Source organism: Rhododendron vialii, chromosome 8a (assembly GCF_030253575.1).
Source record: "Rhododendron vialii isolate Sample 1 chromosome 8a, ASM3025357v1".
NCBI lineage: Eukaryota > Viridiplantae > Streptophyta > Magnoliopsida > Ericales > Ericaceae > Rhododendron > Rhododendron vialii.
Genome location: NC_080564.1, coordinates 35,266,257 through 35,292,145, shown reverse-complemented (window position 1 = coordinate 35,292,145; position 25,889 = coordinate 35,266,257). Strand labels below are relative to the sequence as shown.

Below are 25,889 nucleotides of genomic sequence, written 5' to 3'. Positions count from 1 at the left end.
GGGCACTTGAATTATAAAAACACACACACACATATCACATTTAGGATCATTTAATTTACTTGCTTATTTGTATCTTACCGGAAACGCCCCTAAATAAATGCACGATTGTTTGGCAAAGACTGGAAGCTGTCAATTACCTTGTCATGCTTTTACCATAAAGGAAAAGAAATGATCATTTGCCGGGGGGTAAATCAAAACAAGACAAATGAGTAGGTTCAATTTGTCCAAAGGTGTTTGGAAAAACGTAAATGACAGATGTGCCCCAAATGGTTTGAATTTGAGAAGCAAGAAGAAATTCGTGCTAATTGCGAGACAGCCAGACAACTCTCTAAGTGTTTATGTGGAGCTCTAGATTTTCGTACTGCTACGAAAACCAACTGGATGATATAGGACTGTACGCAAACCGCAAACCGCATGTGTCATTGTCGAGTGTGCTTCATTTGTTTTTAGCCGGGATGTTTTACGGAGTTATTACTAGTTTCTGTTTCGGATGTTTTATTCCCCCGTGTCTTATTATTATCCAGTATCTCCGTAGTTTGATTTTCTTCTTTCTTTTATCTCTGTAATTTGATCCTCAAGGATTTTTTTATTAATAATAATGGCGCATTCTTCTTCTTCAAAAAAAAAAAAAAACACTATAGAACTATTTGCCTACAATTTGGCGGTTGGAGGTTTGAGTAATCACAGTTAACAAGCTCAGCAAAGCAATTAAATTCTGTTTGGTGAATGCCATAATAGCTCCACCCTAAACATCTATCCAACATAAAAAATCTCAAAACTATATTTGTTTTTCTTCTATGATCGCTTAAATTAAACGGTCTTGCTATTATCAGCCCACTGGGCTGACGATAAATACACTAGATGGTAAGAAAAAAAATATATTTTTGTTTATTTTTTACACTCTTTAATACACATTCACACACATACTATTGTCAGTTTAATGGGCTGATTTTAGAATTTTTCTTTAATATGGTTTTTGACAACCTACAGTGCCAAGGAAATTCTCACAATGAACCAAAGATTACCATTGCTTTGTGTTGCTCGTTTTATATTCTTTGCTTATGATTATTGCAAACAATAGATGTAGTAGAAATTTACAACTTAAGGGTTTGCTACCATTTAAGGTATCGGGTTCGATTCTCCTTGCCAATAACTTGTGGGGCTACAAGCATGAAAAAGGTTGTGCGGGGAACTATAGAGATTAGTCTGAGGTGCGTGCAAGCTGAACTAGACACTCTGCAATACCGGGTAAAAAAAACATTCACCTTTTTTGAAAGTTATTTTTGATGTAATAAGTGGTAATGAGTAGAGAGAAAAATGTATTAAAAACGTGTAGAATGAAAAATGAGATGAGTTGAGTTGTGAACCAAAAAAGGTGATTATCATTTGTAGGGTCACGGGAGTCGATGAAATTAAAGTTGAAGTACCTTTGAAATTAAATTCGGTCGTGATGATCTCATCCTTGTGGTCCCATACCGTCACAGGCTCTATCAGTTGTCGGGTTGGACTTTTTATGGGCCAGACTAACGCGGAGGCTATACAGGTACCTTCTGCTTATTTCAGTAGCTGGGCCCAACCTCAAATTCAGCCCACTCGGGTTTTTAAAAAAAAATATTAAATGGTTCGGATTATTTGTGTGGAACTCGGATTAAACCTCGTGTACCCATCAGTACTTCATCGGTATCATCTTTGTTGGTTTCTTTAGCTTTTTTGTTTTCATTGAAACATTTGATTTATTTTCCAATTGGGACCTGATTTTAGCACTCGGGGGTGAAATTCCTTCATAAATTTAATAAGCTTCTAACTTATGAATGTTTTTAATTGTTACACAAATAGAGTCTTAGGACGAAAAGTTGCAACTTGGACAAACCGGGCTTAAATCATCCTTATGTTCAGGGCCAACCCAGGCCCAAGGTCCAAAAAAATCAAATTTTAAGGGCATTTCAATATTATTTGTAAATTAGTATATATGTTATTTGTTCGTTTTATAACACAAATGTCTTTACTAACTCAGTGATAAATTAATTTTGGAGTGTTCGAGTTTGAGGCTTCTGGGTAGCTTTTTATTTTGAAATATTTTTCCCCAAAAATAATGATATTATAACTGTTAGGTTTCAAAATAAAGTCAGGTAGAATTCAAACCAACCACTTCAGCCGTTGGTGACAAAGCAATTAACATGCAATATAAAGTCTAAAGTAGTAATATAAAGAAACATTTCTATCATCGTTGTTTAATTCTAAAAACACGTAGAACACAACCCTACAATTTAGCCTTGGGCATCCAAATCCCTCGGGCCGGCCCTGCTTATGCTACCTTCGACATCTACAAATTGTTACCATAAAAAAACCAGAGGAAAGGAACAATCATTTTTACCAGGGGGGTGTAAAAACTCACACCACCCTGATTACATTGAATTGGCAAAGAAATTTAGCCATGAATTAAAAAATAATTGCCTTGTTCCAGCAAGATAATGGAAACAAAATTCATCAGTTTCAAAAATATCAAGCAGTTTCAGAGCAACTGTCTACAATCTCCATCATTTTACCAAACTGCAGCTCCATATCAGGATCAATGCTGAAGAAATGCCAGCTCGTATCGTTTAAAGCCCGATAATAATCATCAGAAACCGTCTTGATTCCAAACTCTTTAGTGAATCTCCTAACAGCCAAAAGATGCTTCCTCAAACTAACACCAGCTGAGTTCTTGAATACGGACACGTATTGCTCATATCCCTCAAAGCTGTTCCCAAACAGTATTATACGGTTCAACAGGTCCACCCTCCAATTTGCATGCAGGAGGTTGTCATATAATTCAGCCTCGCAATGAGGCATATAGAAAAGTGTTGGTTTTGAAGCTTGCCGTCGGCCTTGTTCGTTGACTGAAAGAACTGAGCAACCCAGAGTTTCCAAAACCCTAGTTTCTGTTCCGGAAAGAATTGGATCAAATACTTTTACATCTCCAATCCAACTGAACCTTTTCTTCGTCAAAATCGCAAGACCGAGCTGCACTCGAGGGGGTTCGTATAATTCAAGGCTACCAATACCATATATCACCATCTGCATCTTTGTTTCAGAGCCCAAAACCCTAGAAATATGATCTGAGATTTGAGGACTATGAATTTGATCAATAAAATTACAGAAGAATTCGGAGCTCTCAAGTTTCTTCATACAGACTACCATCTTCTGCATCAGTTTAGATTCTCGGTCAGGGTCGACTTTTTGGTCAATTGGAACCCAAGAGTGTGCTTGTTGTGGGATCCTAGTTTTGAGCAAATTCCTTCTCTGTTTCCCATGTCGAGGTAAAACTATCGTCCAGTCTTCAGTTGGGTTTGGCTTTTCATGAGTGAGGGTTTTCGCAGAAGCTGCCATAGCGAATAAGCACAGAGTTGTTTTCTTCTACATGAAGGTCTTTGTATGTTTCAAAACTCACATCGTGCAGTAACAATGCTGCAAGACACAAATTTATAGAAAAAAATACACCAAATTTTAAAACAACATACCGAACAGTTCCCTTTGCGTTGAGAGTAATTACAATACAACACAAGGATACAGCATTCAATCTGTATTGTAAACCAGCACCTTGCCCTAAACAAAACAGTCTCATAATAATCTGTCACAGTTTCACTGCTAGAAAGAAGTGATGAAGTTTTGATTCAAGGTTCATTTAGGGTATAATTACTGGGACCTCCCATGAGGTTTGCGAAAGATGGCTTTATGAAATTTTATCTTGCAACGCGTGTGTCAAAGATCATTTTTAAAGTCAGTAATTGATCACTACCTAGCTTGCTACATGTTTGAAAGGATCAAGAAAGCGAAAACATTGGGAACACAATGACAAAAAGAGCTCTTTCAGGATGTTACTTTATGTCAAAAACTATATCTCATAAAAACAATCCCGGCAGAAATAAAATGCATGTGTTGGGGAAAAACCAAGTACCCATAATCTCTTTTGTCAATGAGCAACAAAAGGAATAACTGAAACCTCTATTTTTTAGAGACGTGGCTCATGGCCAAACCACCTGTTTTTACATCGTGCGGGAATTTAAAAGCATTAACATAAAAAGAACCTCAAAGAAATCCCAGTTTTCCCTCCGGTGTCTGATGAAACTACCAGAAGGTCAAATGCCGTCAGAAGACATCCCTTGAACCATTCCTCAATCAATTCCTTGTGAAAGGACATAAAAAGAAAGAACCAGCACCCCAACGGGTCTTATTTTGAAAAAAAATACCATGTACAAGCAAAAAGAGACGGTCATGATATCCAAGCAGGTTCATTTATGCTTCTGAAAATATCAAAGCTTTCGCCTTCACCAGAATTTTCACAGCGAGTAAGTCAATGAACACTTAGCACAATTCATGAAAATTATTAACACCGCCCATGGTAAAGAACGCCTACTCATCGAAAATGTTGGAATTTGGGGCCGGTCCGGGATCAAATCGGGTCGCCCATGTGGGCATGACCCGGTGACCCATATATTAGAAAGTCCTATCTCATCTTGCAGATAAGATAGGAGAAGTTGAAGTAATTCTAATCTCTTAGGATTAGAAGACTTCTAAAGCATCTAGGATGCTCTCTCTATTTATTTCCTGCAGGATGTTCATAAAGAAGACTTCTAAAGCATCTAGGATGCTCTCTCTATTTATTTCCTGCACAAAATATATATAGAGTTCTGGGAAACTCTTTCTCTTATTGATAGTTCTCTCTCTCTACCATTAAAGAGCAATCTGAGCTTTTGCACCGTGGAATAGAGGGTGATACTCGATCCTCGTAATATCACTCCATCGCAGGAATTTGTTGCTGATTTGATACGTGATCGAGAGTTCGTAATTCATCCATACCAAGGTCCGGTTCGGTTAAAGTTCGTAAGGTAACCTGAACCACCCGCTTCCGCACTACGGTTATATTTTTCTAACAGAAAACAACCAACGCACATGAACCCACTTCAGATACTGCAGAATGCAGATACACACAAACCAAAAGACAAAAGTATATATCTCACACTTCGAATCAAACATCAAGCATATAAGGTAAACAGAAACTAGATGAAATGGAAACGCAGAAAAGTACAGAACATTGGACCCTTGTCACCAATGATTAGTGATAACTTGTTAATGGATAAGCAGAAAATGGTTCAGCTCAAAGGCTAAACTTTGAGATACATGGATCCCTGGCTTTGGACAAATTACCCGTGTCGACACGACACGGATACGGGTACAGGATCTGTACCGGATTCGGCCGGCAATAATCGGACACGTTGAGCTTTTCGAGCTGCAGGTCTCCTCTTCACCGAAGAAGAAGAAGAGAACAAGAGGGAGACGAAGAAGAAACGAAAAGGAAAGACGAGTAGTACCGGAAGACGATCGTCGATGTAGGCGTGAAAGACGATCGTGGAAGCTTGGACGAGAATGGCAGACGCGATGTAGCAGAGTGAAGAAGATGCTGCCGATTTATGTTCTTTTATGATTTGGGGTTTATTTATCACATTGGGCTGCGAATTGGACTTGTTAATTGTATAATGGACTTATTTGTTATTTGTTTTTGCTGGGCTACTGCCTCTTTTTGGGCTACTGTGGGCTTGTACATTTGGACAATTAAAGTAGGTTTCATAAATTTTTATGGGCTTTTATTACTATCATTTTGTCACAAAACAAATAATCCATATACTTAAAGTTAGATAAATTACATAAATTATCTTTATTTTACATATTAAATTTTAAAAAATAAGGGAGAAGAAGAGGAAGAAGAGGTAAACAGAAACAAATAAGCCATTGGCTTTGTTCGTTTGCCATTTTAGTTTTGTTTTCCAATCATTACCTTACTTCTTTCTCCAATCATTACCCTATTTTTCCAATTATTACTTTCACATCTCTCTCTATCTCTCTCCAATCATTACCCCTATCTTCAATCATTACTCTATTTCTCTCTCCACCCACTACCAAAACTAAATTAAACTAAACTCTCAACCAAACACAACCATATAAAATTTTAATTATAAAAAATAAATTTGACGAATCCCCGCACCCGTATCCAAATTCGGATACATATCCCGAATCCTCTATTTTCAACTTTGAGATGTCTGACTCTTAGATATGTACCCGCACCCGATTCACGTACCCGTGTCCATGTAACATACTCATAGTAACTTCAGCAATGAGAATGTTGTGAATTAGCACATTGATTTGTTCGATGGAAAGAGCTGAACTGAACAAGGGAATGGGGTACGCAACTTTGCTGACCTTGATTCCTGCGTTACACACGCAATGCATGAACAACCTAACCAAAGGGATCTTAGGAGCATAATTGCTATTTGCCCATAAATGGTTTGGTGAGAAATGGTTTTGGTGAGATTTGGTGGGAAACTCCAGACCTCTATTTCCTTGGATGGATATAATGTGGGTGCCAACGCAGGAGTGCCAGCATGAAAGCGTCTTTCAAAAACCTCCAAAACAACTAGAATTTGTGAGTGCGAGCGGAGAGCGAGGATTGAGAACGGAAGCGAAGGCTATTTTGAAGGATTATATGACTAACGATATTACTCTCTTTATTGAGCAGTGAGCACATGGCCACGGATGTGGACAGAGGCATGGGCCGTTATTTTTCCAATTTCATTTGGTAGTTTTCTCGATTTGAAACGGTTTGGGCTGAAAATGAATAATGGCCCTAGGGAAAAAAAAAGCTGTACGTACTAACGTAGTGACAGAGAAGAGATTACAAAAGGGTATGACTTCGGTGTCCCTCGTCATTTCGGGAACATCGTAACTTTTAGCATAACAAAATCATTATGAGTATAACCAAAACTCAATACAAATATAATAGAACCATATCAAGACATAACTTGTTTGTTATGCCTTGGTTGGGTTTGATTATGTCTTGATTGTTTTTTTGGATATTCCTTGATTATGCCTTATTTGGGTTTTGTTATGCTTGTAATGGGTAATGGTGAAGTTTCGAACCGATTTAGGTAGTTTTCAATTTTTTAACATTAGAAACCGAAAGATCTCACTAGAATTTGTTGAAGTTTGGTTTGAAAGCTTAATGAGCTGCAGAAAAATATTCAAGTTTAAGTGGATAAGTAATAACTGATCTAGAACGAGATTTTAACACGTTGAAACTTCAGCCGCTTCAGTTTATTTATCAGCTTTACTATTGAGTACAATTCTGTCCATGTCATGTTATGATTGTGGATAACAAGTGGATTGAAAGTATGGTTGCAAACAAGACGAGCCGAGCTTTGTTGCGTTTGAGCTCGACTTGTTTACTAAACTAGCCTAAAACTTGAGCTTGATCTTGGCTCCTTTACAAATGAGCAGGGCTCTGCTCATATAGTAAACGACTCTCTATATACAAGTTGATCCTATGCAAATAACATGAGCCTAATTGAGCCGAGCCGAGCTTTAAGGTGTTGACTGTTGAGCTCGACTTGTTCCCTAAATGAACTTCAGAATTGTTCTCGAACTCGGCTCGACTCGATTGCTAAATGAGCCGAGCTTCGAGCTACTTGGAAGCCCAATTATTACCAAAGGAGCAGAATAGATGATGAGCTACTCCATGACTATAACTATGATATCAACTATTAATCCAGACCAACATACACATAAAAAAAAAAAAAAAAAAAGAGCTGAAAATTGGAAGGAAACTAATATAATTTTTTATTCTGGCTCATGGCCAACAACATATGGCACTATGTGGAAATGCATCAAAGTATGAGGATACAAGGCTGATTCCTCAACCCACACACACCCTTGCCAAGGCACAACCTCCATTAACACCTGTATTTCACTAAAAAACCTGCACAAGCAGGTGACACAATAACCTGCACACAACTGACACACTTGCACCACACTAAGACCTGTATTTCAGCCAACCCACACTAACATCTACATTTCAGTCACAAACCTGCATCAGCAGGTCACACACACACAAGCCCTTGCAGCTGGAACTGAAAATTGAAGGTGTATTGAACATAAATGAATTACTTTCCACATGATTTGTATATGCCTAAATATCTTAAATGTATTTCATTTGGGAAAAAAAGATTCAATTGAATATCAGTTATAAGGTCTCTCTAGCTGTATAATCTAATACGATGCTCATTTCTGTACAAACGGCCCTCAAGGAAGAGCTGGTGCAGTTTGTCAATTTGTAAGCAGGATTACAAAGAATGAGTTCTAATTAGGTGTCAAGTGCAATGGTCAAACCCGTCCAATCTTTTCAGCCCATTTGCTAAGATGATATAGAGAGAGGGAGATTGACCTGAGGAAGCCTGAAGGTAGGGAATAGAATTCTCTGCTCATGGGGTCCTTATCAAAAGCCCTGAACTTCTCCCAAAAATGCCTCCTAGTGTCAAGAAAAATTCGATTATCAGTATCACTTGGTCGAATAGTGCAATCCAAAAACACCACGATCATAGCTGCCACTGCGGCCGGGGATGTGAAAATGATTTCCACAGTTTTGTTAAATTGCAAGTAATGGCTAGAAATTTCATTTAGCTTCTTCAAGCACAAAAATATTTGCGACTACAGAAATTCATTTGAGTTAGAAAGGATAAATTGTGTGCACAACATACCCAATGTGCGTGAGTGTGAACAGGACCACGTCCGGAAGTTACTATGTAGACATAGAAGTATTGTGTGACTGACAGGCTCAAGAAGATTGAATAACCTACTATGAACTTTGTTCTGAGCTTGTTGAGGTTGCAGAATTGAAGTAAACCAAGACTAGCAGAAGCTGCACCGGAATGGTGAACCACAGTTAATCGTTGAAGGTAAAACAGACATTTAGAGATGAATTAGAAAAGCAAATGACTATCATTTAGAGATGAATTGGAAAATCAAATGACTATCCTCTATCAGTTACAAAAACCGTTTGTAATTGTCCTCCCTTGGTAAGAAATTTCTTATCCAAAACAAGCACCGAGTTTTGGGTAAACATCAAGATTTATCTCCAACGGTTACCAAGATAGAGAATTCATACTCATGTAAGCAAACAAGATGCAGTACAGAGCTCCAAAGATCGGCAATGGAATAGATGGTAGAACAACCCCAAAATTTTCTGTTTATTGATGATACAATCACATAATTAGCCCAAATTCAAATCATCACTTCAAATTTTTACTGTTTGCAAGCGATGCCAAACAAAAACATGCAATTATAACGCACCAAACACAACAAAGAAAAGTATGAATCCTGCTGATATTTGAACCACCCTTCGGCTTCCAGATTGCATTAGTGCCAAAAGATCTACATTTTCACTGAACATTTTTGCAGAATATAAGAATCTCAGATTGGTAGGATACTCATACTTGGATGAGGACATTTGCTCCTCAGTGGACTATTCTGCAAGATTAATCTAAAACTAATGTCCATGAATTGAGGGCTCATGACACTCTGATTGGTCACACACTAACAATAAATTTTTGCATTAAATCAATCCAAACAAATGATCTACACATGCATTTGGATATGTTTTGGTTCAGTACAATACTGTCAAACACAGCAAAACTCCAAACATTGGAAATTCAAGCGTCTGACTCAATATCCAAGGGCCAAGGCCCACATGCACAAAAGAAACACCACCATCAACAATTTTCAAAGGTACGAACTTTAGCTAACATAGTCACCACAATACACAACTAAAAAATCCATAGAAGTAACAGAAGAAAGAACATAACAAACAACACCGAATTGACACTAAACAGACTGAATGAACACGAATTCACCTACCTAAAGCATGCCATTTTTGCTTTAGCTGCTCATCATTGTCACCACCACCCTCCTAACTCTGTTTCCCTCTCATCAAGGTCGTCCTCTCCATGTAGATGGTCTATATTTTAGCCCCAGTGCACAACACCCAAGAACCTCACAAATCTGCAACACCAGAAACCAACAAAACTTTAAAAAAAAAAACCTAACTCTTACATAAATTCCTCAACCAACCCCGAAAAACGCTTTACACAAATTCCTCAACGGTTACCTCCCGACGGCAAGCAGTAGCGCAGAGGAACGAAAGGAGCCCCTAAAACTCTTTTCCATCCGGCGTAGAAGTTTGGATATGGTTCCTAGGGTTCCTCTCATCCTCAGATATGTTTCCTCTCAACCTCATATAGTCCTACATATGCATATAGTCCTACATATCTTAGAGCCCAATAGCGTTTTCCTTTTATTTTTGCATTGCTTGCAAGGTACTAATATTTTTTGCATGAATCCATTTTCTTTTCTTTTTTTTCCTGCTTTAAAGGAAAGACACAGTAAGTCCCCATCTCTATCTGCAATTTGTTTTGCGGAAAAATTTGTTGTTAATTATGAGGGTACACTCTTATCATCAGCCCAAATAACTCCATTCCACCTAGACTGAAGCCATCACCTTTCACCTCCATCATCAATTTCTAGAGCCAAAATCATATAAGTAAAATGTCAATTATATCCGAAGTCCTAAACTCATAGCTGCACATTAACTAATAAGGTTTAAAAACTCAGTGCTACCCATTATCAAGAAACCTCATGAAATTGAACTAATCAATAATCCCCCAAAAAACGTCTCATCCAAAGATCAACCAATGTATAAAATTAAACTCCAAACCTCCGGAGATCTTCCCCATCAACCCCTATTCAAATCCAACTCAACAATTTCTTCACAAATGCAGCTTCCAAAAGGTGGGTTGATTTCTAAACTAAAAACAGACTTTTTTAAACAGAAAATTTGTCTTCTTAAGACCATTTTGTCGATGAAACTCTTCAAAAGAGAATGTAATGATTAATTCAAAAGCGAATTTCATGTATTCCTCTTAAAAAACCATCTTCTCAGAATCGTAAGAATTATAGATTCATCCTCTTGAGTCTTGATACATTCAAACAGAAACAACAATGGAATGATAGAAAAGTACAATCAAGAAACCTCAAGAAAGTGAATGGCGTTAATGGGAAAAAAATCTCATCGAAACAACAACCTATATGTATGAAATTATACTCCAAACCTCCGGAGATTTTCCCCATCAACCCCGATTCAACTCCAAGCAAACAAATTATTCACAGATGCAGCATCCAAAAGGGTTGATCTCTAAACTAAAATTAGAATTTTAAACAGATATTTTGTCATCTTAACACCATTTCGACAATGAATCTCTTCAAAAGTGAATGAAATAACTAATTCTCAGAACACTTGAGTCTTGATACAATATGACTGAAACAAAAATAGAATGACAAGTTGGGATTTCGCGGAAGTTTGGTGATGCCTACCACACACTCATATTGAGATCCAATACTTAATCAGTATTGTCACAAAGAAAAACAAGAGTGACACGAGATTTACGTGATTCGACCCAAAACCGACCTACTCCACGGGAGATAGATACTCCACTATATGAACAATACAGAGCTTTACAACACCAATACCGGAGCCCTGAAGTTATACACACTTCCCCGCTCACCCGGTGTCCATGAGCCCCAAATCTCATGGGTTACCCGCTCATTAGTATTATTTCTTTACCCTCACAGTGTATCCCCACAGTACCAAAGGGTGCTGCCCCATCTCTCTAAATCTCCATCTCTACACTACAAATACACGAAATGGAAGGGGAAAAAACAAGACAACCATTAATGGTAATCATGCCTGAGATTTTCCAGATTTGGGTGTGGCTTCTTGGGTCAAACAAGGCTGCCAAGTTTTTTCCTTTTCACAGATGGGCTGATTTCCAACATGACAGACAAGCGCGCGCACACACTGACACTAGAGAGGTAAGGATTAAAAAGTAGTTACCGATTCCGAGATCAGGATGCATGAGGGCGATGTTGAGACCGGAGCTTCCCTACTTCTCCATCCCTTTCTCTCTCTCTCTCTCTCTCTCTCTCAGAAGAGTATTCTTTCTCCCCTACGATCAATCAATCAGTTTATGGCTGTGGCCAATTTAAAAAAAAGAACTGGTAGTTAAGTCGTGTTCCCAGGATGCGAGACGGCGGCGCGTGGATAACAATATTGGGTTTGATCCTCTGTGTCCAAATCTATTTTTGTAAAAATAATTTCACACAAATCATCTCCGATTATAAACTAATCAGCATTTGATTGATATGATGTTTGGCATGGTTTGTCTTCTTGACAAGCTCTACAACTTGTACATTTTCGATCTTGAAAATAAACCAGAATGAATTCACAATTTACGAATTACACGTTGAAGAGACACCACATTGATATTGGGTTTGATCAGGTGAGACCAATTCTATTTTACCAAAATTAATTTCATCCAAATCATCTCTGATTATCAACTAATAAATGTTAGATTAACATAGTCATTATCATGGTATATCTTATTGACAAGATTTGCAGCTTGAACAGTTTCGATTATATAAATAAACAAGATTGAGTTCACAATTTACCAATTACAGAGTTTCAATTGACTTCTCATGTTCTACCTGCGAAGTCTGAACAAACCTGGGCGACGTCGCTTTGAAATACCTTGCGTTTTCAACTTGCGAAGTACTATTAATAAGGACGACGTCGTTTTTTTAACCTCGCGTCTGTCAAATGCGACTTAGTTTTGAATTCCTTGTCCTTAAAATAGCAGGCCTTTTAAACCTCCGTTTAATTTCCCAAAAAATTAGCGAGGAGAGAGAGATGACCGGAGAAGAAGTGGTGGGCCCCGCCGGCCCAAAGGTCGTTCGCCTGCTCTATTTCTTCGGCGCCGGATGTAATGATGTTCTTCTTCTGCTTCTTCCTCTTCTTCTCCCTTACGCCTCTACTATCGATCAATTCGTATTGATTGATTGTTGATAGTATTCAGCATTGTTGTAATTAGAAACCCTTTTGGGCGATTTTGTTTCAGACATATGCACGGCGGTGATCAACAAGTGGAGAGATATTCAACGGAAGTCCTTTCAATTACCGGAGAAGCCGTCAAATGCGGTACAGAAAGCAGTCGAATAACAATCAATCGCCTCGTGTTTTAGGGTTTCATCAAAGCTCAGTGAGTAATTATTACATGATTCAGTGTCTTCTTTGCCGCAGAAAGTGTATTTGGAGATTGAAATACCTAGTAGTTTTTTTTAGACAATTCGTGATCTAATGCAACTAAAGTCTGGACTTTTTTTGTGATTTATACTTATTAATAAAAAAAAAGTCTGGCCTTTTCGGTGCGCATATGTATATATATTTGCTCAAATTTTCAAAATGTCGGTGAGGGTCGGGGGAAGTTAGTTTAGTTGATTTGGATTTGGATTTTGGATGTTTCAATGATGTTTAGGTAATGTAAATCTAATGAGAACAAGGGAAGCGGTTGAATGTGAAGAATTTTGTGATGAAGTTGTGGAATTATGCTTGGTGACCGCCTTGCAATGCTACTTATGGTTAGAATGACCCTAATTATTTGTTGAAATTATTAGGTGAGACTAACCAACATAAACATTTACAACCCCTTTGGCAATGGAGGTGAGAAAAGAAAAGAGAGGGGAGTGGTCTCCCTTATTAGTGAGAAAAGAGAAGAAAGGGTTGTGGTTTCTCACCCACCCACCCATCCAAACAATCTTGAGAATTGTTTGAGCATCCTGTTAGGTTGTTTTTGAGTGTAGAGTTGTATTACTTCATTCTGCATTTTTTGATAACAAACAAATGAAACAACATACCGTCCTCACTTTGCCGATAAAAATAAAAAACATCCTGACTTGGAGCTTGGAAGTACGTCACCCCCTCTGCAAAAGCACGGGCCATCTTAGCTGAAGTAAAACGAGTGGGCTCTTAGGGTATCGTGAAGTGCTATTTTATATTGAACGGTATAAAGTTCATGAGCATTTTAGAAAAGCATCTCGGACCAATTACCAAACTATATTAATTTGCTAACCAATTTTATCACCACAATTCTAGTAATGTTAAGGGTGCAATGAATTGTTGACTCTTTTGTTCTGTCAGTTTAGCTAAATGCTATTTTCTTCTCATAGGTGGAGTTTTAGAATGATGCGGACCATACAAAGAGGTCACGGGTATTTGGTAATTTCATATGGTTGGAAGTTATGGCCTTCTGGACTGGATGGTTCTAAGGCCCAAATTTGGCACATATCTAACTTGGGATATTGGCTTAGACATGGGCTGGATTCTTAAGGAGTGTCTTTTGGGTTTTAGTCAAGTCAAAATGTCTATTTAATTTCTAGTCAAAGTCTTTAGAGTTAATTAGTTGATCAAAGAGTCATTTGGTTTTTCCATGTCATTAATGTTAAGTGTAGTCGAAGAGTCAATTAGTTGATCTAAGAGTCATAAGTTTTTCCATGTCATTAATGTTAAGTGTAGTCGAAGAGTCAATTAGTTGATCTAAGAGTCATAAGTTTTTCCATGTCATTAATGTAGTCAAAGAGTCTATGTTCAATGTGTCTTTGGAAGTCTAAAGTTAGTTGAAGGTTATTTATGTTAGGAAGTTCTAGAGTCAAGTTGAAATGGTTATAAATAAGATTGTAAGCCTTATGGCAAATCATGATTGATTGAATGAAAATTTAGCTTTAAGCTTTTATGATTGTGTGATGCAATCTCATTCTTTGGTGTGATGCTAAAGAGCCCCTAGGTGTGATGCCTTGGGTTTTCTAGGTGTGATGCCTAGACCTATCCTTCTCTAATCCTTCATCTCGTTCTTCTTACAAATTACTATTCACGTCCACTGTTCATAGCCCCAAAAAACAACCCCCTTTCCCTCGTGTTTGATCATACTTAGCCCTATTCCAACTCTGTCCTACATCATAGAACCCTTCTTGTGGCATGTTCCATCCCATTATTCTGATAAATAAATTGACCTGTCAAAATTAATAAATTTTAGGGAAATTTTTATAAATGGTCCCTCTAGTTTGCATGAATTTTCATTTTCGTCCCTCTAGTATCAATTGTGTTACTTTTAGTCCTATAATTTGCATTCTGTCTCAATTTCATCCCTCTCGCTTACGGCGTTAATGAAACAAACTGAATTGGAGGACAAAATTGTCATTTCTCCTCACAGAGGGACTAAATTGAGATTTCATGTAAACTAGAGAGACTATTTTTATAATTTTGTTTTTTACTTTTGTTTTTGTAAATAAATTTAAAATACATCATATATAATATATTTCTCATCTCATTTTATATTGAATAATAAAAAATATGTTGAAATTTTGTAAAGTTTTTATTATATACATCACAAAAAATATGAGAAAATTCAAAAAACAACCCTTATGATAATTGTCTTGGTCTTGTATTTTTTTTTCAATTGAATTTTCACTATCGTTATTTTTTTTGTCACATGATTGAAAAGAAAAAGTTGTTCAGTAGTATTTAGAAATCTTGTAATTGTGTTTAATTAAGCAATGAAACACTATTAAATATTAAGAGATCAAATACATTAAAATATGGGTATAAGTGTATTTATTTTGGGACTTACTCATAAGATCACTCATATAACAAATAAACACGGATTTTAAACATTTTTTTTATTGGGTGAAAAAATAAGAAGATTATAAGAACATGATACAAAGACATTAGCTAAAGGGTTGATTTGTGCATTTTCTAATATTTTTGTAATGTGTAATGAAATATAAATTTTTCAATATAGTTTGATTACCCAATAAAAAATAATTCAGTTGTCAAATACATTACTTATGGTCTTTTTTATTTTATTTGCAAAAAACGAAAGTAAAATGTAAAATTTTAAAAATAATCCCTTTGGTTTGCATAAAATTTCAATTTGGTCCCTCTGTGAGAGAAAATGACAATTTTGCCCTTCAATTCCGTTTGTTTCATGGACGGCGTCAGGGAGAAGGACGAAATTGAGATGGAATGAAAACTACAGGGTTAAAATTGATACAATTAATAGTAGAGGGACGAAAATGAGAACTCGTGCAAACTAGAGGGACCATTTTTAAAAATTTCCCTAAATTTTAATACTAACAGCTCATATAGCGTACAAAATGATAGGGTCAGCACGTCAACGGAGGATAAAATTATTAATGGCACTGTCTTTTTCAATTATTATTCCTGCATTTCATGGTATACCTAGGCTGGTTTATACAGTGACAGAAAATTTGTCGGAAATAGATGTATACTATTTTTGTTTTACGAAAACTACTTGTATTACTCCATTTTCTGTGTGCTTATCTTTTTCGCTGCTTTACATTGACGTTCTGGTGGCCTTTTGTATGTTCAGTTTTGTGATAGTATTTTTGTTTCAGTTTTTCATGCAGGCAAAGACAATATGTCCCTCAGATCCACATGTTTATAACAAACTTGGAGTTGTTGCTCATCATATGAAGGAGTAAGCAAAGTTTCTCTTCATGAAATTTTTACTATTGATATAGTTGGTCGGATGCATGTATCAAAAGAGCCATGATTTTGTAGTTGCTGAAGTATTGTCAAAACAAATGACTCAGGCGGTATGAACTGGTATTTTTTCATGTTCTATCATTTGTTTGTCAGTAGATCCTAATATACAGCAATGATAAGTGTGATTAACCCCCAATGTTCTGGGAGAATCAGATTAAATCATCAAACTCTCCTCTCTCTCTCTCTCTCTCTCATGTTCTCTGTTGTTTCCGTCATTTAACACCTGCTGGTGCTGCTTCAATCAGTGTGTTTTAGTTACCAAAATACAATGTGCATCTAAGTAGCATTCTCAGTTGAACTCGTTATACTGCTGGAGATATTCCTATTGCTAGTATAATATGGACATTTTTCTTCTGTTAGTTTTTGTCATGGAATGTGATGCATATCTTGGGTAGCTCTTCACAAAATGTCCTCTGCGTTTGTTTTGTCGATATTTAAGCAGCTGCTTTCATTATCATAATTGTCATTTAATGCTATTGCAGGTATAAAAAAGCCGTGCAGTGGTTTGAGAAAACTTTGGCTCACATTCCATCATCTTTAAGCGAAATGTGGGAACCAACTGTGGTTAATCTGGCCCATTCATTGAGAAAATTAAAGTACGTTTAATTGGCTTCCAATACTTATCAGAAACAGTATTCCATTGTGGTTTCCTTATGCTTAATCTTTGAAACTAATAGGGTGTTGGATTGGTAGCAATACCAGCCAGCATTTTCTCCTTAACTTTTATTGTGTGATGTTGGTCCATGACACAATTCACCCGACTTGTTTTGTATTAGCATCTTATAATCAAAAGTTTAGCTGGCTATAGATTACATTCTGGTTAGGTTTTGGCAACTCCATTCCTATTTTAGTATTTACCTTGCCATGCTTTTTTTAGTCCAAATATGTGTGATGGTTGTGCACATTGTCGTTTTGGTTTCACAACAGAAAAGGTAGTGAGAGTGGAGGGAGTTTACTGAATGCCTGCAAACTCTAGTGTGATGGTGGTTACATTGGTGACAATGAGAGACAATTGCATCAGCAAAGAACTTTCTACTTTGCTGAGGAAAAAAGTAAAAAGTACTTACAAGCGAAATTGTTTCGAAAATTTGGAGTTCGTAGGAGTCTGAAGATGTTGAGGATGCTGAGAACACCATGTTCAGATCTTTCCTTGACTTCTCTTTGTAACGTAGCCTCTTCGCGACGATCATGCTTTTGATGTCTTTTTCGAAGTTTGCTTACATAGTACTACTGTATTTCAGGAGGTACCATGAGGTGATTACATACTATGAGAAAGCACTTGCACTATCAACCAGAAGTTTGAGCACCTATGCAGGTCTTGCCTACACTTACCATTTGCAGGTACATATTATTTGCGAAGATTTTAATTATTTTTCGCATCTGGTGTTAATATGATACTGAAGGGGAAGTTCTACTTAAATATATCCTTGTGATCTTCTGCAATCAGCTTGATCAATTGCATCAAGGAAACTAGTGTTTTTCGACAGGAAAGTACCCTTTTCTTTCTATGGGAACTGAGAATCACCCGTTTCGTTGTTAACTAGAACAAAATGTTAGTTTTTGGCATGTTGCGAATCTGCATTTTATATTGCAGTGCTCAAAGAGGATAATACATGTGACTTGTTTGGTTAGTTTATTTCCAGGATGATCTGCACCGGAGTGAAGTGATAAAAATCATATGGCCTGAAATAAATATGATGTTTCAATTACCAAATGAAAAGAAAAAGAGGTTACTCCCAGACTTTTTAGTCTTGGACTAACGTGGTTAGCTGTCTCTTAATGCATTGAATAATTCAGCTCTAAGTAACTTGTATGGTTGGGTAAACGAGCTTTAAAGGGAATGCTAAGGTTTCATGTGAGAAAGCGACCAAACTATTATGGTCCGCCACCTCTATATTAAAGTCCCGGCTTTGTCTCCGCTTGCCTTTTGGGATGAATTTATCTTGCTGATGATTTCTGTGCTTCTGCAAGATAATTTTACTGCAGCAATTACCTACTATCACAAGGTATGTTACTCCTAACGTGAGAGCTGGAATGAAAGACATCACATATTAAAACATTCTCTCCGATCCATTTTGTGTCCTTTTTTGGGAAAAAAAAATTATATGGTTTTCCCATCTTCCCCTCCTCTCTTGACCCTTCAATTGAACTGACAAATCCAACTTGAATTGAAGGGCTTTTTGGAAAGTTCGAGTTTGTAAAGTGCAATAAGTTTTCTTAGCAGTCAACATTAGCATTAGCATTTTGCATGAAGGTTTCTTTTTCCTTACTTTCCAATCTCAAAAGACATCCAAACATAAAAGCACCCTATTATTTGTTGATGTCCTGTTATCCTTTCTATTTATCAGGTTTTATGGCTGAAACCAGATGATGAGTTCTGCACAGAAATGTTGACATTAGCTCTGGTGGATGAATGCTGCCATGGTGTAGAGCCCAAAATGGATTCTCGTCAAATCGATTTATTTTTATGTTGAGAGCATGAAAATTACTGCCCATGTTGTATTTTATGTAGCCAATATATAAATTAGACATGATATACTAGGTATATTTTTTGCTGTATCAGTAGAAGAAATATCTGGCATTTTACTCGTTTATTTATTTTGCAACCTGCTGGCACATATTGAAGCCTTTGAACTGAATAATTTTCATCACCTTTGATTTGTACAATGATCCTCTTTCTCACATACTAGTATTCTTTCCCCCAGAAGTTCTGGGATCTTTGTATTGGGTTGGCTGGCGATGGTTTGTGCAGCTCTTCTACAATCACACAGTTTTTGCTCTCTCTGCTTTAACATGAAATATGTTTCTGTTGTTGGGCACATATGCCATTGGTGGAGTTAAAGAGGAGAGAAAAGCAGTATGTTTTTGAGATTTGAGGAACTGAAACCGGTAGAATTGATTTACGAACTTGGAATTACATGTAAACTGATTGAGTTCACAAAGCCACTTCTTAAATCTCGATTCAAGTGGTTAGGTTCATAAACTGATATATGAACTTAGAATTACATGTAAACTGGTTTGAGTTTGCAAAGCCACTTCTCGATTCAAGTTGTTAGGTTTGTAACTGATATATGAACTTGAAATTACATGTAGACTGGTTGAGTTTGAGTTCACAAAGCCACTTCTCGATTCAAGTGGTTAGGTTGGTAATTCTCTCTCTGTTCACTAGCTTAATAAAGAAGATTTCGAAATACTAAGGAAAATGAGGAGCAATTCAGCGTTCTAAACCTAAGTGCTGAATTGGTTCCAAACTTTCATCCAAACATTACCACCCAGAAAATGCTAGACGCCTGGTCGAAGAGAGGCCTACTGCAACAATCTACTAGCAATAGAGTAGAACCTTACTTTCCGTTTTGTCATAACCATGACACCCTATCTGCAAAATAAATATTTTCCATGTAGTTTTCGATGTCTCAATCCTCCTTTCCCCGGACTATATCAAGAAGAATTTGGTTCATATGCTGGCCAAAAATCTTAGTAGAAAATGACTCAACGACATGTTGTCGAGCTTCAGAACCCATTCTCTCTGCCATTTGGGGGTCCCTTGTGAACTTTTCCATCGCTAAAGAGAACTCTTGAGGGCTAGGATCACAAAGGAACCCTGTCACACCATTCTTAATCGTCTCCACAAGACCCCCACTGTTGCATGCAATTATAGGTTTATAGGCTGCCATTGCCTCCAATGGAACGATTCTGAAATGTTCATCCTACAATCATTAAGCATTATTAGGAGACTTTGTTATAAATAGGAGACTTCTTGTTAGTCCTACAGAATGGATCTGAGGATGATATTGGACTTTCACACACCTTTGGTGTATAAAGAACGCAGAGGCATTGTGAAAGCAACATATTTCTTTCAGCTGTTGAGCAAGAGGTCATGAACTTAACCTTGAGACACCCCTTTCCTGTATGCGAAGCTTTTCAATTCCTCCAAATATTCGACATTTCTCTCTTAGCCGTTTATCAAAGCCACCTGAAGAAAATACATAAGGTGGTCAAATTACTGAAAACATGTACCAAATTCTACATCCGAATGGGCAAAAGCATATCTTGCACGTGCAGCAAAAAGTGTTCCCCCATCGCTCTGAAACATAAGCTGAATTATTTATGAAGAGTGTGATTAAGCACCATCTAGCATTGGTTCCTCATGTAAATAGGAGGGGGCAAATGCTTTCTCAAATTGCCAAATCCACCAACTACAGACAATTTGCAGAAAGAGTCAAAATTATACTTTGCAGCCAGCAATTACTCCCAAATTAGATAAGTTAAAAAAAGAGGCACAAGCAGCCCTTTTATGCTGCATCAAACAATAATGTCAAAGGAAGAAGAATAATCACCATTCACACAGACAATGCAGGATACAAATTGAACCAAGATAATAATGCATACTGCATACTCCTGATTGCTCATCAAACTGCTATTTATGTTGCATGGACTCTTCTAAATCTGTCAAGTGTGTGTATGCACTCTACATGTCTAGTTGGCCATAGTACCATCAAGCTGTCTAGTACTCCAAGTTTACCATATAATTGCACATGTAAAAAACACCACCATTGACGCTTTTGATTCTTTCCTTGTTTTTTCATAAGTTTCAAGATTGATGCTTATGAATATCTTTTATCCCAGGAAAAAAGAACCAAAAATAGATGAAAAATGAACTTCCATCTGTACCCTAGAGTCCCTTGAACTTGTGTAATAGATGATTCCAACGCTAACACTGTATACCAATGCAAGAAATATGGCACACAACTGATGAAGGAAGACGCATTTTGTACAAGAGACAGACGGGGTAATGATACACATTTAAGAACTAGAAAGGACATATCAAAAACCAAGATGAATCAATGACTGTACGTCTGTACTCAAGCTGGAAGTAGATAGACTTGCCTATGACTGACAATGTAGCGTCAGCAACATTAAGACCTTGGACATCACCTCCAAGGGTTTGCAGCAAGGATATTGCTAATTCAACATTCTTTTTCCTTTCAAAGCGGTTGACAGAGAGAAAATTAAACCTGCAACAGATTAGCCAAATAAACTCTTAACATCAGTGCGGGAAAGGGCAAGGGATCAAAACTACCAAGCATATGTTTAAATACAAAAATTTTAAACCATGCCCAAAACTACAAAGATACCAAGAACAAGGATGTTTGTTACTTAAAAGCATGGGGTTTATCAAATTGCTCTACATTCACCGCAGGGTAAAGCACGGCTGGTTTGATTCCTCTTGCATGAAGATGCTTAAATGTACCCGCAAAAGTAGATGCAGTAAATCTGCTGTTAACCAGAATCAAATCCACCATATCTGTAAATCCATAGGTCGATCCATTAAGCTTGTGAAAAGCACATTACATTAATTCAACAAAGGCATAGAAGAAGTATGGATGATGATTGGATCACTTGTTCTTACATTGTCGTTTGGCATCACCTATTCAGATCATAGGGTATTTGTTGGGTGGCATCGCCTTCTTTTGCAAAATTGCTTTTGATTGATACTATCAATTTTTTTGCAACAAAAAAGAGAAATGATTGTAGTACTGTATCTTATTTTCACTTTGTTGGGCTATTTGGTTTGGAAGGGGCTGCTAGAGGACAAGTTTGACAACATCGTTCATTATTAGCATAAATTGTGCCGTTTGTCATCTTTGGGCCTCATATTCTCTTCCATTTAGGGAGTCATCTTTCTTTCTTTTTCTCTCAGAAATTTGAGAGCAATGTATGATTTGTAGTTTGTCTTTGATTAACCTTCTCCTTTGGCACTTTATTTAAGTGGACATGTGACCTCCTTTCTTGTATTTGGCTCATTTTTAAAGTAGAATTTCCTGTGGTGTGATGGAAAAGAAAAGATATGGAAGACAGTTTAATGGACAATCACAAAGCCAGGATCCAGAGAGGTACCAGTCGTTACTTCTTTTATAAAGTCTATGGGTTCCGATATATCTGCTGAAGAATGGTTGTGTGTTGAGCCAGCAACAAATCCGGAAAGTGGCAATAGAATCCAAGCTGGACAGGAAGCAGACAACGTGAGCTATCCATAAACCGCTAATGGTGAATTTTTTTTCTAAAATAAAGAAAAGAATCACCTTAGTTGATTTCTTTAGTTTCATCAAAGGAATGACTACAGAGACTTGATCAGCGAGCACAACACCGAATGATGGCAACATGAACAACACACAGAGCGACAAAAATGAACCTGAGATAGGCACATACAGCATGTAGATGGTAGAAAATATGCCGAGGTAGGAAAACACCATATACAGTTACTCGAAAGGTTCCTGCACATTGTTTTTACGTTAATGTCACATATTAATATATTACAAAGAAGAATAGATGCAGAGTGCCAGAACAAAATTGTTTAAATGGGAAAAAAAAACACATCCATAGGTACAAAGAAGTTCTTTTTCAAGGCTTACACAAATTACCAAGTTGCCACTTCTCCTTTTGTTTCATGAGGATGGCAAACGTTGAATTTAGTATTCAACCAGCCCATCATCTTGGAAATTACCAATCATCAATACTGTACCAAAACCCACTTTTATTTTGCCATGTCCTCATGTGAAAATGCTTTTAGCTAACCATTTATGCAATGAAACAGCATGGTTACACAAAATTTCTTCAGATTGTGTTACGGCCTATATTACCAGGAATTACATTTGTTCTAGTGCAAGTAAAATAAACCAGAACCTGGTCTATAAATGTCACTGTTAAATTCTAAGGCACTTCCAAACATGGAAGTAATTTTATGGCCGGGGGGGATTTAGAATCCATCAACAAAAGTAGCAAGTTTTAGGGAAACCTTTTTTCCTTGGCTTAGACAGGGAAATGTGGCAACCTTATGCAACTCTCCAAGATATGACACAAATGTAAGTGAGATAAACATTATACATGTAACCAGACCAAGTCAAGAAAAACATCTCAAAAAATATACGACGGTTTTTTTAATCTGAAAAACGCACGCAAGTTCAACCAAACAATACTAATTGATAGAGCAGCCCCATCGAACAACATATTAGATAAAAACAATACGAATTCCTCACTGGCAAGAGTCTCCTCAAAACATCGAGTTCTGTCGTAGTGAGCTGTAAAAATATGAACCTTGTGACCATGGGATGCAAGTTCTGCGGCAGCATAAACAATTAATCTTTCAGCTCCCCCTATACATAACATCAGCCATGGTTTAGTTAGGGGTTTTAGCAAATTTGCATATAGTCCTACATCTCTTAGAGCCCAGTAGCGTTTTCCTTTTATTTTTGCATCGCTTGCAAGGTACTAATATTTTTTGCATGAATCCATTTTCTTTTCTTTTTTTTCCTGCTTGAAAGGTAAGACATAGTAAGTCCCCATCTCTATCTGTAATTTGTTTTGCAGAAAAATTTGTTGTTAATTATGAGGGTACACTCCTATCATCAGCCCAAATAACTCCATTCCACCTCGACCGAAGCCATCACCTCTCACCTCCATCATCAATTTCTGGAGCCAAAATCATATAAGTAAAAAGATTGAAAAGTAAAATGTCAATTATATCCAAAGTCCTAAACTCATAGCTGCACATTAACTAATAAGGTCTAAAAACTCAGTGCCACCCGTTATCAAGAAACCTCATGAAATTGAATTAAGCAATAATCCCCCGAAAAACGTCTCATCCAAAGATCAACCGATGTATAAAATTAAACTCCAAACCTCCGGAGATCTTCCCCATCAACCCTTATTCAGATCCAACTCAACAATTTCTTCACAAATGCAGCTTCCAAAAGGTGGGTTGATTTATAAACTAAAAACAGGCTTTTTTAAACAGAAAATTTGTCTTCTTAAGACCATTTTGTTGATGAAACTCTTCAAAAGAGACTGTAATGATTAATTCAAAAGCGAATTTCATGTATTCCTCTTAAAAAACTATCTTCTCAGAATCGTAAGAATTATAGATTCATCCTCTTGAGTCTTGATACATTCAAACAGAAACAACAATAGAATGACAGAAAAGTACAATCAAGAAACCTCAAGAAAGTGAATGGCGTTAATGGGAAAAAAATCTCATCGAAAAACAACCCATATGTATGAAATTATACTCCAAACCTCCGGAGATTTTCCCCCACAACCCCGATTCAACTCCAAGAAAACCAATTCTTCACAGATGCAGCATCCAAAAGGGTCGATCTCTAAACTAAAATTAGAATTTTAAACAGATAATTTGTCATCTTAACACCATTTCGACAATGAATCCCTTCAAAAGTGAATGAAATAACTAATTCTCAGAACACTTGAGTCTTGATACAATATGACCGAAACAAAAATAGAATGACAAGTTGGGATTTCACGGAAGTTTGGTGATGCCCACAACACACTCATATTGAGATCCAATACTTAATAAGTATTGTCACAAAGAAAAACAAGAGTGACACGAGAGATTTAAGTGATTCAACCCAAAACCGGCCTACTCCACGGGAGATAGATACTCCACTATATGAACAATACAGAGCTTTAAAACACCAATAAAGGAGCCCTGAAGTTATACACACTTTCCTGCTCACCCGGTGTCCATGAGCCCCAAATCTCATGGGCTACCCGCTCATTAGTATTATTTCTTTACCCTCACAGTGTATCCCAACAGTACCAAAGGGTGCTGCCCCATCTCTCTAAATCTCCATCTCTACACTACAAATACACGAAATGGAAGGGGAAAAAACAAGACAACAATTAATGGTAATCATGCCTGAGATTTTCCAGATTTGGGCGTGGCTTCTTGGGTCAAACAAGTCTGCCAAGTTTTTTCCTTTTCACAGATGGGTTGATCTCCAACATGACAGAAAAGCGCGCGCACACACTGACAATAGAGAGGTAAGGATTAAAAAGTAGTTACCGATTCCGAGATCAGGATGCATGAGGGCGATGTTGAGACCGGAGCGTCCCTTCTTTTCCATCCCTCTCTCTCTCTCTCTCTCTCTCTCTCTCTCAGAAGAGTATTCTTTCTCCCCTACGATCAATCAATCAGTTTATGGCTGGGGCCAATTTAAAAAAAAAGAGACCTGGTTGTTAAGTCGTGTTCCTAGGATGCGAGACAGCGGCGCGTGGATAACAATATTGAGTTTGATCCTCTGTATCCAAATCATTTCCGATTATGAACTAATCAGCATTCGATTAATATGATGTTTGACAAGGTTTGTCTTCTTGACAAGCTCTACAACTTGTACAGTTTCGATCTTGAAAATAAACCAGAATGAATTCACAATTTACGAATTACACGTTGGAGAGACACCATATTGATATTGGATTTAATCAGGTGAGGCCAATTCTATTTTACAAAAATTAAATTCATCCAAATCATCTCCGATTATCAACTAATCAGTGTTAGATTAACATAGTCATTATCATGGTATATCTTATTGACAAGATTTACAGCTTGAACAGTTTTGATAATATAAATAAACAAGATTGAGTTAGCAATTTACCAATTACAGATTTTCAATTGACTTCTCATGTTCCACCTGCGAAGTCTGAACGAACCCGGGCGACATCGTTTTGAAGTACCTTGCATTTTCAACTTGCGAAGTATTAAGAAGGACGACGTCGTTTT

General features: G+C 37.2%; 3 protein-coding genes and 1 pseudogene across 7 annotated transcripts; 1 reads left to right on the top strand and 3 right to left on the bottom strand.

Annotated features, from left to right (window-relative positions):
* Window positions 1-2,318: 2,318 nt before the first annotated feature.
* On the bottom strand, window positions 2,319-12,379 carry LOC131335528 (protein SENSITIVITY TO RED LIGHT REDUCED 1-like). Of its 4 annotated transcripts, XM_058370924.1 has the most exons (4): window positions 11,756-12,379; window positions 9,974-11,056; window positions 9,724-9,867; window positions 2,319-3,447 (listed from the first exon to the last, which is right to left on the bottom strand). In XM_058370924.1, exon 4 carries the CDS (start codon window positions 3,367-3,369, stop codon window positions 2,503-2,505), a length of 867 nt encoding a protein of 288 aa, XP_058226907.1. In that variant the 5' UTR covers window positions 3,370-3,447; window positions 9,724-9,867; window positions 9,974-11,056; window positions 11,756-12,379; the 3' UTR covers window positions 2,319-2,502. The 4 variants fall into 4 exon arrangements, with proteins under 4 accessions (XP_058226907.1, XP_058226908.1, XP_058226909.1 ...); XM_058370925.1 differs by lacking the exons at window positions 9,724-9,867; window positions 9,974-11,056; window positions 11,756-12,379 and adding exons at window positions 5,107-5,280; window positions 5,352-5,499; XM_058370926.1 differs by lacking the exons at window positions 9,724-9,867; window positions 9,974-11,056; window positions 11,756-12,379 and adding an exon at window positions 5,107-5,499.
* LOC131335529 (nucleobase-ascorbate transporter 4-like) lies at window positions 5,540-9,717 on the bottom strand. 2 transcript variants are annotated; one of them, XM_058370928.1, is made up of 5 exons: window positions 9,160-9,717; window positions 8,975-9,052; window positions 8,568-8,728; window positions 8,313-8,338; window positions 5,540-8,257 (listed from the first exon to the last, which is right to left on the bottom strand). In XM_058370928.1, exons 1-5 carry the CDS (start codon window positions 9,314-9,316, stop codon window positions 8,194-8,196), a joined length of 486 nt encoding a protein of 161 aa, XP_058226911.1. In that variant the 5' UTR covers window positions 9,317-9,717; the 3' UTR covers window positions 5,540-8,193. The 2 variants fall into 2 exon arrangements, with proteins under 2 accessions (XP_058226911.1, XP_058226912.1); XM_058370929.1 differs by having other exon boundaries at window positions 5,540-8,338.
* Window positions 12,380-12,574: 195 nt separating the features above from the next.
* On the top strand, window positions 12,575-19,004 carry LOC131335526 (anaphase-promoting complex subunit 6-like). Its single transcript, XM_058370923.1, has 7 exons — window positions 12,575-12,680; window positions 12,816-12,956; window positions 16,168-16,250; window positions 16,801-16,914; window positions 17,560-17,660; window positions 18,290-18,324; window positions 18,667-19,004. The coding sequence occupies exons 2-7, from the start codon at window positions 12,891-12,893 to the stop codon at window positions 18,790-18,792; spliced, it is 525 nt and encodes a 174-aa protein (XP_058226906.1). The 5' UTR covers window positions 12,575-12,680; window positions 12,816-12,890; the 3' UTR covers window positions 18,793-19,004.
* Window positions 19,005-19,354: 350 nt separating this feature from the next.
* LOC131335527 (uncharacterized) lies at window positions 19,355-25,310 on the bottom strand (annotated as a pseudogene).
* Window positions 25,311-25,889: the final 579 nt, after the last annotated feature.

What these genes read in the sequence shown, in the direction of transcription:
- LOC131335528 (XM_058370924.1), bottom strand. Translation starts at nt 3,369, where the DNA reads ATGGCAGCTTCTGCGAAAACCCTCACTCATGAAAAGCCAAACCCAACT.
- LOC131335529 (XM_058370928.1), bottom strand. Translation starts at nt 9,316, where the DNA reads ATGTCCTCATCCAAGTATGAGTATCCTACCAATCTGAGATTCTTATAT. An exon ending in TTCACACTCACGCACATTGG is followed by an intron (nt 8,339 to 8,567) that starts GTATGTTGTGCA and finishes TCTTGACACTAG; the next exon opens with GAGGCATTTTTGGGAGAAGT. An exon ending in TTTTTGGGAGAAGTTCAGGG is followed by an intron (nt 8,258 to 8,312) that starts CTTTTGATAAGG and finishes TTCAGGCTTCCT; the next exon opens with CAGGTCAATCTCCCTCTCTC.
- LOC131335526 (XM_058370923.1), top strand. Translation starts at nt 12,891, where the DNA reads ATGCGGTACAGAAAGCAGTCGAATAACAATCAATCGCCTCGTGTTTTA. An exon ending in TAGGGTTTCATCAAAGCTCA is followed by an intron (nt 12,957 to 16,167) that starts GTGAGTAATTAT and finishes TTTTTGTTTCAG; the next exon opens with TTTTTCATGCAGGCAAAGAC. An exon ending in CAATTACCTACTATCACAAG is followed by an intron (nt 18,325 to 18,666) that starts GTATGTTACTCC and finishes TCTATTTATCAG; the next exon opens with GTTTTATGGCTGAAACCAGA.